Source organism: Gossypium arboreum, chromosome 12, assembly GCF_025698485.1.
Source record: "Gossypium arboreum isolate Shixiya-1 chromosome 12, ASM2569848v2, whole genome shotgun sequence".
NCBI classification, from domain to species: Eukaryota; Viridiplantae; Streptophyta; class Magnoliopsida; order Malvales; family Malvaceae; genus Gossypium; species Gossypium arboreum.
This window is the reverse complement of record NC_069081.1, coordinates 110119752-110133382: the sequence shown is the minus strand read 5'-3', so window position 1 is coordinate 110133382 and position 13631 is coordinate 110119752. Positions and strand designations below refer to the sequence as shown.

The 13631-nt window shown below is 33.8% G+C and overlaps 2 protein-coding genes across 2 annotated transcripts; both read right to left on the bottom strand.

The window, feature by feature from the left end:
- Nucleotides 1–2324: 2324 nt before the first annotated feature.
- On the bottom strand, nucleotides 2325–3674 carry LOC108478599 (uncharacterized). Its single transcript, XM_017781064.2, has one exon. The coding sequence runs from the start codon at nucleotides 3295–3297 to the stop codon at nucleotides 2503–2505; it is 795 nt and encodes a 264-aa protein (XP_017636553.1). The 5' UTR covers nucleotides 3298–3674; the 3' UTR covers nucleotides 2325–2502.
- A 2190-nt stretch (nucleotides 3675–5864) lies between these two features.
- LOC108476793 (uncharacterized) lies at nucleotides 5865–11237 on the bottom strand. The gene is made up of 11 exons (XM_017779126.2): nucleotides 10807–11237; nucleotides 10268–10481; nucleotides 9784–9876; nucleotides 9589–9690; nucleotides 9313–9480; nucleotides 9144–9232; nucleotides 8174–8295; nucleotides 7822–8003; nucleotides 7413–7697; nucleotides 6579–6729; nucleotides 5865–6500 (listed from the first exon to the last, which is right to left on the bottom strand). The coding sequence occupies exons 1-11, from the start codon at nucleotides 10998–11000 to the stop codon at nucleotides 6127–6129; spliced, it is 1974 nt and encodes a 657-aa protein (XP_017634615.1). The 5' UTR covers nucleotides 11001–11237; the 3' UTR covers nucleotides 5865–6126.
- Between the last annotated feature and the right edge of the window lie 2394 nt (nucleotides 11238–13631).

Below are 13631 nucleotides of genomic sequence, written 5' to 3'. Positions count from 1 at the left end.
TGCTTGGGGTCGTTTTTGTAACTTAGATGGGCTAAATTTAGCTCAAGCATATTGAGTATTAACAAATTTGAAAGTATATTTTATATGTTTTAATTATGAATCATTATTTTATAAAAATTTAAGTAAAAATAATATTTAAGCGAGATCAAGATAAACTCAAATATATATTAACATAAAAATCTAGTTAGGAACGAACTATAAAATAAGAAAAGCGTGTGCCTATTTGTGATGTATTATCTGTTTATTTTTTTTGAAATAATTTAGGTTCGAATTATCATTGTATTAAAAAAATTTAACTAACATGGTTTTCGGCTCACACTTCATGTTGAGTTGATTATATGTTTGTATCAAATTTCAAAGTAAAAAAATTTTAAATGTTAAAACATGCTCTAAGCCCCTATACACTTTGTACAATTAGAATTTAGTCTCATTACTTTTATTTTTAAAAATTTAGTCTCTCTACTTTTTAGATTTAAAAATTTAGGTGTATTTTTATCACCATTAAATTTCTTCTATTAAAATTTCTAGTGTGATATTTTAAAATTAAAAACAAAATCACTTGATAATCATATAACAAAAGAAACAACATTGAAAATATGAATTTTTTCTTAAAAGCACCAATTCAATTCATCATGATAGATATTAATTATTTAGATTGACTAATGAAATTATAAAATAAAGAGCCCAACTTATATTAAAATTAAAATAATAGATTTAATTTTAAGTTTCAGCATGGTTTAGAGTTCAAAATTAAAATTTGACCATTATTTTAAATATTAAAAGGAGCATCATAAACCTAATAAAAAAAGGAAGATACATATTAATTTTAAAACTCGTAAGATATATAATTATGAAATATTTTAATTGGAAAATTAATAAAATTAATTAATAAAATTATAAAAATAAAGAAGTAAAATTATGTTTAAATTAAAGTATTCAAATTAAAATTTAAATGTAAAAAGAAGAAAAAGAAAAGGTGTGGGTGGCCACGTGTGAATAAAAGTATGAGTTCCTTTATATAGAGTTGTATAGATTGGATTATGAATGAGCATAGCCATAAGCCCATAACCATAGGGCTATGGTGTGGTCCGTCCTAATGGAATTCTGACGCAAGCCATGGTTTCCACAGCTCGATAAAAGATCACATAAAACTAAAATTCACGGGACGTCTTCCACTATATAGTCTATGCGAAGCGTTAATCACTAGCTATACAAACGTAGGCCTATAAAATTCCACAACAAACTCTCCCCCCATTTCATGCCAACGAATGCTTACCTTTATCTATCAATATCATCTTTCTTGCATGCTACTCTCCACTCTCCATCTAACTCTTTTAAATATCTACATTTCTATCTTCATGAACCAACTGCTGCAATTTGTTCCATGAATGATTAGCTGTTTTTCTTTTCTTTTTTATTTCTACAATTCCAGCACATCCACCCAATGCATATAGCTACCTAAATCAATCATACTCCACATTTTGTCCTCCACTATACGCCCAATCATCCCACATCTAATAGTTTTTTTTATCCAATTCGTCATATTTATTTCTACAACTAATCTAATAATTAAGAATGATAATTCCAACACACCCACCCAATGCAAATTAATCATGCCCCACATTTTGCCCTCTACGATACGCCCCATCATCCTACATCTAACATGCTCTCTCTCTATTTCTTCCTTATCCAATAATTCTATTTCACCCCCAACGGCTATTGCTGGGCTGAAAAAGACGTATATATTATTTAATAATTTTCAATATTCAAAAAATTTAATGGTCGCTTTTCGGTGCCTCATCAATTTGTTTGTTTCTTTAGGACTAAAAACAATACATTTCTCTTTTTTCCAGTTTCATAGTTGGATTCGGTCCCTGAATCACAGGTTTCCTTTTTCAACCTTTTTTGCTCGTCTCTTTGCCAATTTGTCCCCTTTACAAAAGCAACCACTATAAACATAAACATAAACCAAACCCCTCCAACAAGCGACTGCCATTTACGTCTTGAGTTTTATTTTGGAGGGTTGGTTTATACTATTTTTTAAGAAAATGCTAGAGGGATTTGACATTTATTTAAGTTCAAGTCTCAATTATATGTTATTATCCAATCTCAATTATGTATAGTTTTTATGTTTTATGAGATTATATTTCGATTTTTATGAATTATATTGATTTTATTTTATTTTGTAGCTATCATAAATTCCTAAAATTATATAAAATTATAAATTAATATCATCGTAAAATTATATTTTTATTCTTAAAAAATTGTTAGCTTTCCTATATAGATTTAATGATTTATATCATAATTATATTCAAGAATTAATGTTGTTTTAAAAATATAATTACTATATTGATTAATTAAAAGTAAAATTTGCATGGAAAAACAATTGATCAATTAAGTCTCAAGTCTCAACAATATCTAACCGGTTGATTAAAAACAATAAAACTAATGGATTGAAAGAAAAAAAAATTGGAAAAATTAAGATGAAACAATAGAAATCAACTAAGAATTCTCAATCTTCTTCTTCTTCCGAAAAACAACCTCAGTATCGAGACCAAATGCATCAACTTTGCTCACCTCCAAAAGCTCCGATTCCTTAAACAACTCCACCAATGGTTGAACGCTATACAAATCATTGGCCGAGTACTTATCCGCCCGCCGCAGCACCGCCACGTGCAGAACACAAACCCCGCCGTGCTTCAACGTCCTTTCGATCTCCCCAACAAACTTCCACGGGTACAGCGCGTGATCGAACACGTTGGAGAACTCGAAGTCAAAGGTCTGGTTCTCGAATGGCTGTGCATGGAAATCCCCTTTCATTACAAGCGGAGGGCACGGCACCAAATCTATGCCGACCGAGTCCGACACTCCGACCAGCTTCATCGCCGCCACCTCTTGCCCAACTCTAGCTCCGATAGACAACGCCTTGGAATAGTTGAAAATGAGGTTTCTTTGCTTCAAGCTTTGGAAAAAACGGGCGAAGACCCGGATTTTCCTGTCCCAATCGCGTGTCGTCCATATCTTTCGGAGTTTCGGGTTAAGGGTTTTGTTGAGCTGACGCTCGATGTAAGCGTTGTAGGAAGAGTAACCCGGCCGTATACGGAGGCTAGCGCCGCCGTTTCCGGCTCTGGAAGGTGGGATAGTGTGGGTCTGAAGGGCGGTTCTGAGGCGGAGGAGAGGGGAGTAGGAGTGGGAGGCTAAAAAGGCTAGGAAGAAGAGGGAAAGAAAGAGAGAAAGAAGGAAAGGTTTAAGAAGGATCGGTAGCTTGGGAAAGGAGGAGGGGTTCATGGTTTGCATAAAAGAGAAGAAACAATGAAAATGGAAGCCGAAGGAAGAAGAAGAAGAAGAAAACTAAAAGAAGTATGAAGAAGAATAAAGTTGTATTCAGCCGTTAAGGGTAAAGTCGTCAGCTGCCATGCATGGCTTTTTTTAGGGGCAAAGTGAATTTTGTTTCGGAATCTGAGTGACGGTAATCGATGAATATCGTTCGGTTTATCTGTTTCTCCTTTTGGTCAACGTTTGGTTTAGTTAAGGTTGGTTTAAGTGTTGATTAACATTATGGTAAAGCAGTACATTAAGTTAGTTAATCCTCATTTCATAATTTTTACTTATATTCAAAATGTTTAAGATAAATTAATTCAATTTTATCTTATTAAATAATTAAAATAAATTATCTTCTGTTTTTAAAATGAGATATTAATAAAATTAAAATTATACAAATTATCATGTCTATCTTTTATTTAAAATTATACAAAATAATATATTAATAAAATTAAAATTAATAAATAAACAATATTTTAGAATCAATATTTATTTTTATCAAACAACATAATTATATTCCGTACTTATATTTATTAATTTACCAAATAATCTTTTAATATAAATTCAACACTTATAAATTTTAATACTTAATTTTTAACATTTAAAATTTCAATTTATCAAATCCGCAACATTATTTTAAATAAAACAAAGCTATAAAATAAATTATTTGTTTTCTCAAATATTTATTTTAAAAATATAATCTTTATTATGTATGTATATATAAAATTTTAAATATTAATTTGTGGGATAAATATAGGATGAAACTGGGCATCTTTTTTGGTTATAAAAGTGGGTTAAGAAATTTAAAATATATATTATAAATCCATTAAAATGAAAAAGCAAAATTAAAAAGTTATGGTAAAAGTACCATAAAATTCCTTGTATCGTATTTTAAATTACATTTTAACCTATTTATTAAGAAAATGAGTAAATTATCCTTTGATATTTATATGTAAGGTATAATCATAAATTTAGTCTTCGATTTTTATATCCTACTCTTAAAGCAAATTTACAAAAAATATTAGAATTTATAAAGAAATAATAAAAACATGGACGATAATTTCAGGAAATATCAACCCAAACTCTCGTGACTTTTCCCTATTTTTGGGTCTTCATTAATAAAGACCTCGAACCAGCAACACCAACTCTAGGGATAGAGCTGCTACCATGCTATCGATTGCATGTACACCCAAAGCTTTTTCATGTTCATCACCACAACCCTTTCCCCTTATTCGACCATTCGAATTAAAGACCAGCAAGATCAAGCCCACTCGTCCTCCATCGTTGATATGAGCGATCACTATATCAAGCCGCGTCCGCTTTTCAACATCAATCTCAACCAACTAGCTTTTCCTGAAATCGCTTGAATTTTTGTTTTTCTTTTTCATGCGTTTGTCATACAATACAATGCAATCGTAAAATAAAAATTATTAATTACGGCGAAAGCTTCAATAAGTGGATGCAATTGTGAAATACTCTGTTCATAAAGAAATCAACGAAGGTGGAGATATGTGAATATACTTATAGACGATAAACTCTCCCTTTTCTTGCAACGTTGAAACATTAGTTTCTGTTTGTTGTTCTAAATTTTGTTCATGAACCAACACCAAAAAATCAATTTTACTCTTGTTCATCGAGATACAAATGCAACTGCTCATGGTCTGGCAAGATTGGGTCTTAGAACTTATTTCGTTCTCTTTTATTGAGTTACCTGCAAATGAAGTTAATAGGACTTTGTTTTTGAAGGATCCTTATTTATTTTTGGTCTAAATGGTTATAAGATTTCCAAAATCTAATCCCAATTTTTTCTTTAAAAATTTCAATTTTAATGGGTGGAGATTAATATTTTTGATAAAATTTGAATTTTTATAACCATTTTATTATGATTTTTAATAAATTTTAAAATTTAAAAGCATTTAATTGAATTTTTTTAAAATTTTGTTACTAAGGCTTTGATCATTTAGCTTTATTAGTTTTAAAAGTTTCTAATTTACTTTCAATAAAAAAATAGGGGACAAATTGAATAAAGGTTTAAAAGTTGAGGACTAAATTATACCTTATATATAAAACACCAAAACAAACTTTTTGACAGCACAATTATAATGGAGGAACTGACTAATTTTCCCATTTTTTCAGTAGAAGTGTTAAAATGCAATGTTAGGGATAGTACAACGGTTTTGTGATACTTTTACCAAACGGAACAAATATTCATGGTTGGTTGGACTTTTTCAAGGTCTTACATACAAAATGCGGTGACAAAATTGACATCAACAGTTTAGCTTCACCTGATGATGACAAATCGTGAGAGCGAGCAGTTCACGAGCATGAAATAGTGGTCGGGACTGTTTTGTGGGGCTGTGGGAGGTTCAACTTTCCTTTCTTTAATCAAAGCTAATACTAGAATTGTGCCTCAAACAATGGGATCTAATTTAAAACAATTGAAAGTGGCTTTATGTTGGATAGGATTAATACTTGCTGTTAAACAATCTTTGAAAATGAAGGCAAAATCTAAACAGATTTTGTTAACGCTTAACACAAGTGTATTTACGAAATCAGCAACAGTCCTCTTCTCAATCTTAGCTATTAAGGGCACCTTTGCTTAATCATTGTCGATACAAGCTCGAGAGCCTAATTAGATAATTTTACAACTTCGAGATTCGAATTTCAAGTTGAGAACCAAAAAAGACAACTTACTTGCCTTTTTTCAAGGAAATTAAAGATTTGAATATAAAAATACAAAGCCATGTTTTTTCACATTTCCTCTATACTTGTACATTATATATACATATTTCAAGGATAGTTTAATTAATCTGGGATGATAAATGAGGACAAACCTGCACATAATCTAGACAAAGCCACAGTTTTAATCATGTTGGATTTGGCTGCATCAAGCAATGGATCTGACTGAAGTGCTTTGTCAAAGCAGAACTTGGCTTCTTCCCAATGACCCTCAGCAACAAATACAAGGCCGAGATTATTAAATGCCGGAGCGTATCCCGGCTGGAGTTCAAGCGACTTCGTAAACATTGCCTTGGCACGATCATATTGCTTTTGTTGTCGGTAGAGATTCCCAAGGTTGGAAAATATTGCATGTGCTTGTTCAGTTGTTGCCAATGAAAGTGCTCGCTTGTATACGCATTCGGCTTGGGATGTCTCCTCGGATAATTGGAGTGAGATGCCTGGGAAAATATATGCTTACAACTGAATTTCAATCTTTAACTGTGTTATTTCAAGGATGGTTAAAGGAAATTACATACCTAGGTTCGACCAAGCATAGCTGCTGCATTTCCGGAATCGAACCACCGCAGCCTTAAGGTACTTCTGCGCCATTTTAAAATGTTGAGAACAGAGACTGTCGAGGCCCAGCTGGTTCCATTGCACGGCATCATCTGGGTCTTCAGCGGTTGCCTGGTTAATTCCGCGGGATGATTGAAATGAAAATATCAATGGATGAAAAGCATTTCTAAGAGTAAATCAGGCCAATACATGTACAATACACTTACCTGCTATAAAGTTTTAAATCTGTCAATTACACAATAACTGTGTTAATTGGACTCGGTTGCGAGTTTCAAATACAGATATGTTAGGTTTTTCTTTCTTTTTTTTCCCCCTAAGGTTTTTCATGTATCTCTATACCCTGTCGAGACACATGTCAGTTACCGATGTCAGACTCCACTCCTCTTTGCTAAAACAAAACAAGAATTTCCTTACATGATCATAGGCTTAGTTTCAATGACCGGAGACAACCTCAAATATTGAAAAAGCAAGAAAGCACGTGATATTCTTTAGTAAGATACATCTCAAATTTCAACCACTAATTTTGGGATAACCATATTCTTCAATTTCATTTTCCAGTCTCTTTTGGATGAAATATCAAGAACCTTTGTAAGAAGTACACTACATCCGCATCTCACACAAATATTATTTACACAATTGATTCACACTCTCTTTGGTTACATCTTTTAAATGGGAATATATGTAAGAAATATTTAGATGGTTTTGAACCATCAGACAGAGAGGAACCCATCTTAACCATTTATAGAAAAAGGTTAACAATTAAATTTGTAGAAAAGATCAAATGAGAATCTCACCTGCTTTAAACTGAAGATAGCACGCTCTTCAACTTCGACCAACTCATTTTGATCCGTCTCAAATGCTGCCACAATCTCATGCTGTGCCTTGTGAACCATGGCCAGTCCAGCCCATGCAATAGTAGGCTCAATTGGCACAGAATCTCCTTCTCTTAGTACTGATGCCATTTCATTGCCTGCCCAAGAAAGCTGTTCACTAGGATCTTGTGACCTTTCAACATCCTTAATCCGATGGACTGCAACGGCATATCGAGTAGACATGCAATTTGGTTCCAGTTTTGCAGCCTATTTAACAATAAACAAAAGCAATAATAAATTAAAACTTGCCCAAGACCACAGAAAGCAAGCATTAGTAAATTAATTGTGATTTTTCCATTATATGCAGACTGTATCAATGAGCCATTAGCACCTTCTCCAAGCATTTGCTGGAACTACGATGGTCACCGATCAAATAATATGCATTAGCTAGATTTGCCCATGTATGTGCTGCTTTTGGATCAGATTTTACTGCAGCTAACAAACATTCCCTCGCAACATTTATAGCTGCAAACTGATCCCCCAAAGCTCCTTCACTGGCATTTGCACCAGCACCTGAAAAGATAAAAGAATGAGCTCAAGCTACTTACTTTTAGGCTGTATATCTCATTTGCCAATTACAGTCACAAATAATTGAACACATACATTGCTGCATTTGACAGTTGTTCCAAACAACAATGCGAGAACACTAGGGAAACAAGAATTTAGACTCATCACAAGCCTACCTGCAACAATTGAACCATGTTTACAAAGAAGAATTGCAGCATAGTTCATTAAAGCCGCTGGATGGTTTTGATCTTTAACAATCAAATCTTGGAAATACTTAGCTGAAAGCTCCAAGTTTCCACTAGAAACATAGATCATCTGAGTTAGAAGGTAGATGACATGCATTGAAAACATAATCATATTAATACATCAATGAATGTACGACTTGAATGCAGATTCATAATATCAGTGTAAAACAATAGAAGAAAATATTCAGATGGTCACTAGTCATGGCTTGAGGTTCTTCATGTGACCGTTCTAAGCTATATGTTTAATGAATTTATCAAGTACATACACATTCTCAGATATAACCACAATTAATTGAAGGGGAATTGTGAGTCTTGGAAACGAGTTATCTGACATGCGTATTGTTAAACTTTTCAAAGTTCTTTTTTATATATTTGGAGAATCCTTAGACGTCATATCCTCATATCCATGCAACAGACACAATGTTGAACATGGGTACCTTGAGAAAAATGAAGATTACAAGCAACATTGCTTCGCATGAAGCACACATTGGAGACATGAAGTTCTTTTTAAGACTAGCTAAGATCATTGACATGAAAATCGTGAATAATGACAACTAGAAAAAGGTTAGACATATGAACTAATTCAGCAATACCTGTAGCCAATATGCAGGACAAATGAAAGGAAAGAAAAAGAACAGACCAGAAATGGATGAAAAAGATCAAGAAACAAAGAATCATAAGCATTTTACAATTCAACCATACGCGTATTAAAATTTTTAATAGAGTCCATATTTGATTTTCTTAGGTAGAAGACTGCTCAAAGTTATCCTCTCTTAACCTCACTTGAGATTTTCATTATTGCATTCCCATTTCTGACCAATTCTACAAGGCATGATAGCAAAGTTTGAAATAAAACCCAAAAGCCTAAAGAACACATAGTGCCATATTGAGACAACCTTACCTCTGGAGATAAGCAATCCCAAGGTTTCCAAGGCAATCATAGTCATCAGGCGCAAGAGCCAGTAAAGACGACAAAACTATGATAGCACTCTATACCAAAATTAAACTCCAAATCAGACCAAGTAATGAGAAAAATTCTATTCAACCAAATGATGATTTCATAGTTATACCTGCAGTCGACCAGTTTTGAGAAGCATCAAGCCAAGGGTGTTCCATACACCTGCTTGTCTAATATCAGACTGCATTGACTCCTTCAATTTGGAAAGGATCTCATCGAGCTCTTCAGGTTCAAGCTCTTTGTCCAAAACGTTATCTCCTGAATTCTCTAGGAGAAGACACTGCAAATTTATCAACACTAGATTAGAAACCATATAAATTTATGATAATATTCATTCTATCACGCTCGAAATGAGTCAAGAGAAAATGAAATTAATTTACAACTGCACCTGTGCGTGGTGAATTTGAACTAAGGAAAGCAACTCTGACCGTGCAATCTCTGCCTCACAGCGCAGCAATATCTCTGCAGCTTTCTCATATGCTGAAATTGCCTTTAAAAATAGGGAAAAAGGGGTATTGACTGAAATAGACGTACTGTATATTCATGAAGCTATGGTGTCTGATAAGTCAGATAAGTTCCATACCTTTTGAGGTTGACTGAGCCTTTGATACATTAGACCAAGAATAAAATGAGCATGAGCATTTTTTGGCATCTTCCTTGCAACGTGTACCAAGCCCTAAAAGAACATACAATGATTGCCAAGTAACGAACAAGCTGCAGTGTGTCAGTTTATGAATTTACCAAGTTACCAGAATATTATAACAAAAATCAAGATATCCATATAATTACTCAAGCCCTTTCACTGGCCCCTCTCAACAACATAGCTATGAAACGCTAACAGTAGCATAAAAGGGGGGAAATTATTCAAAATCCCACAAAATCAAGAAAAAGTGAAGAAGCAGCTGTAGAAAGAAACAAGTCCATGGAATTAATGCTCTCCATCCTAACTCAACACTGTTTATCAGTTTGAGATAGTGCAAAACATATAAGAGATGATACAGCACACTCGATTTGATATCCATCGACTATAGCACCAAGCTTACAACTACATGGAGGATGGGACTAACAGTTTTGAGGCTGCTGACTTTTTCCTCACGAGACGAGGAAGCCCCTTGACTAGGCTGATCCCCATCTGCATCCACTCCACAGTCGAGTAAAGCATCAGCCTTACTTACTCTCGGACGACATTTCTTGTTTAACTTTTTAACTGCGCCTTCTATGCCATCACCGTCTTTGGAAATTAAGGTACTTTTCTCTTGACTGCTTTCATCGTTAATTAGCCTACATCATGTAAATTGTAATAATGTTCAAACATCACCTCAACTTCTTAACTCAGAAAACACAAAACACAGTCCTTTTAAGCATACAATGATTTCATCAGAGATGTTAAAGCACGGGTTTTCAGGGTTTTTGTTCTTGAAGCAGTTCAAAACCCAAGCTTCATCAAGAAAAAGCCAAAATGAAATTAAATTGCTCTAAACTCGGCCATTTCCAGAAAATAAATAAAATGGAATTAAATATAAGGAATAAAGAAACCAAGAAAGCTCAATAATTATTCAATAATTACAGAAAACACAGGACGAATCCGAGCAAAAGGAGTAGAAACCTGGAAAGGTCGGGAGCAGGGAGAAGTAAAGAATCGTGGTCGTCGGATTCAGGAGGGTTAACGTTAAGGTCAGCCAAAACGACGACTTTGGGAGGCGGAAGAAGCGTCTTGGAGCTGTCAACGCCGCCTGCGGCGGCATCCACTTCGGGCTTTATGGAAACTTGAGGCGGTGGTTCCGACATTTCGGGTTCCATTTCAGGTAACAAATGCGAAAACACCGCAGCTCAGTACAGAATAGTGAAAGACCCCAAGAAGAAAAAGAGAAGAAAAATGGTGGATTGCGAGAAAGAGGAAGGCAGCAAATAAAGACTAAGGCTTTATATATTTTTTGGTTGGTTTGTTAGGTTTATTTGACTTGCTTTTCTGGAAAGAGGGTCAGTAAATGGGCTTGATTCAGCTTTACCAGGCTCCAGTTCCACACTGCCTTCTATTACAATCCATCTTCATAATTTTTCTATTTGTATTTAAAGATATTTAATAAATTGAAATTTTTAAGTCTCGAAAATTTTTATTTTATAATTGATGAATTTATATTAAAACATTATTTGGTAAATTAGTAATTATAGGTAAGGAATATAATTATATTGTTGGATAAAAATAAAGATTTGTTTTTTAATTTTAATATTATTAATATAATATTTTATATTATTTTGATTTTTAAAGTAAATAAGTGTTTTTGAATAATTTTAGATGAAAGATAAATATATTAATTTGAATGTCTCATTTAAAAATAATTTATTTAAAACTTATTTATATTTTTGCATTAAGTGACAAGCAACTATACCTACTTTATCTTATTAAGTGAAAAATTAAAGAGGAATTACTTAGTACATTGCCTGTGGATGATTGTGATTTAATGTGGTAGGATCTTAATCTTCACATAATTTTCGATCGCGATGGTCAATGGTATTGCACTCGACTAAAGATTTCTCACCATAAGTCTTCCCCCATGCATTTGGAAGCATGGTTATTATTGTTAAACCTTGTCCATAAGCTTCCCCCATGTGTTTGAGAGTAAGGATATTATTGTTAAACCTCGTCAGTAAGCCTACCCCTATGCGTTTGGGAGTGGAGATATTATTATTAAACCTTGCCCATAAGCCTCCCTCGTGCATAAAGAAGTAGAGATATTATTATTAATCTCGCCCGTAAGCCTCCCCCCATGCTTCCAGAAGCAAAAATGTCATTAAACCCTATCCACAAGCCTCTCCTATGCATTTGAGAGCAAAGCCACTTTATCACCTTTTGTAAGCCTCCCCCCATACATTTGGGAGTAGGTCCAATTTATTGCTTTCCATAAACCTTCCCCTATGTGTTTGGAAGCAAGGTCACTTTATTACCTTCTATAAGATTCCCCCCATAGGTCTAGGAGTAGGTCCAGTTTATTGCTTTCCATAAGCCTTCCCCCATATGTTAGGGAGCAATATCACTTTATTACCTTCTGTAAGCCTCCTTCCATGCGTCTAGGAGTAAGGTCATTTTATTACTTATTGCAAGCCATCGTGAACCTTTAAGGCTCTCTGTGGAGGTGAGACATATCTTCAACATTCGGGTCCCTCCGTGAACCCTTCAGGCTCTCGACAAATGTAAGGCATATCATCTTCATAAAAATCGAAGTTAGGTTAATGAGAAAAATTATAACTACGAGCACAAGCACTTTATCTCTCCAGATCAACAATTATTTTCATATTAGGATTACAATACCACATTTTGTAAGCACTTATTCAATTTTAATTTACTTGTAAAAAACTCAAGCTAAAAGCTACATTCGTTATCATTATTTATAACAAAGGATAATCTTCCCACTCATACTTTAATGGGCTTTATTCATTTCTTACGTATTATATCTCCAACGAATGATATGCATTGCTTATGTTTTATATTACCAACAGACAGTACACATTTTTTATGTTTTATAACGCCAACAGATATATACATTTCTTCTGTTTCATACTACTACCAAATGGGTCGTGTCTCTTACATTTTATATTGCTAATAGATGGCTTGAATGTCCTCTTTTTAGATTTCCAATCATCACATCTACAATATGCATACATGTCTCCATTGTAGAAATATGGATCCTCTAATTGACAACTGCATCACATGGGTCTACATTAAACATTTTTGGATTGTCAAGCCAATGGGCATACCACTTGCTAAGTCACAAAGCAAAATTTATACAAGTCAACCATGAATCAAAAATACCATCCGCAAACACATTATCAAAAAAGGTACACATTAATTTCAATAGCCTTGTAAAGATGTTCTCGGGTCATCCAACCAATAAATTATACCCTTCGTCTATTCCTTTATTTGCAACAACTATCATTCACGAGATAACTTATGGATAATCTCGAGGTAAGGTCACTTAATAACCTACCTCTCGACTAGGGGGACTATTATTGTATCCCTACTTCAATTTAGACCCAATTGGACTTTCTATTAGGCCATCCAAGGCCCATTAAGTGGTATAATTGAGTAGGAACCATCAGTCTCCTATAAATACCCAAAGGTATCAATATTATAAGATGACTCCTCTCCACTCAAAACCTCAATACACTAAGCATTCATCCGGAGTCTTTATTGATGAATGATGAATCGACCTTTGTCGACACTGCCTCTTGTCCTCCTTCTCCATCTTTATTGATACAGTGTATCAACAATATGAGTAATTCCAAATTAAATGTTAAGTATAGTAATTGTAATAATAACATATCATAAAAAAATATTTCAAGTTAACATCCAATATTTGAGGGGGGTTTTGCCTTTTTTTTTTTTAACATAATGCAATTTTGTTGACTAAAAATTGTAAATTGAAATGGAAA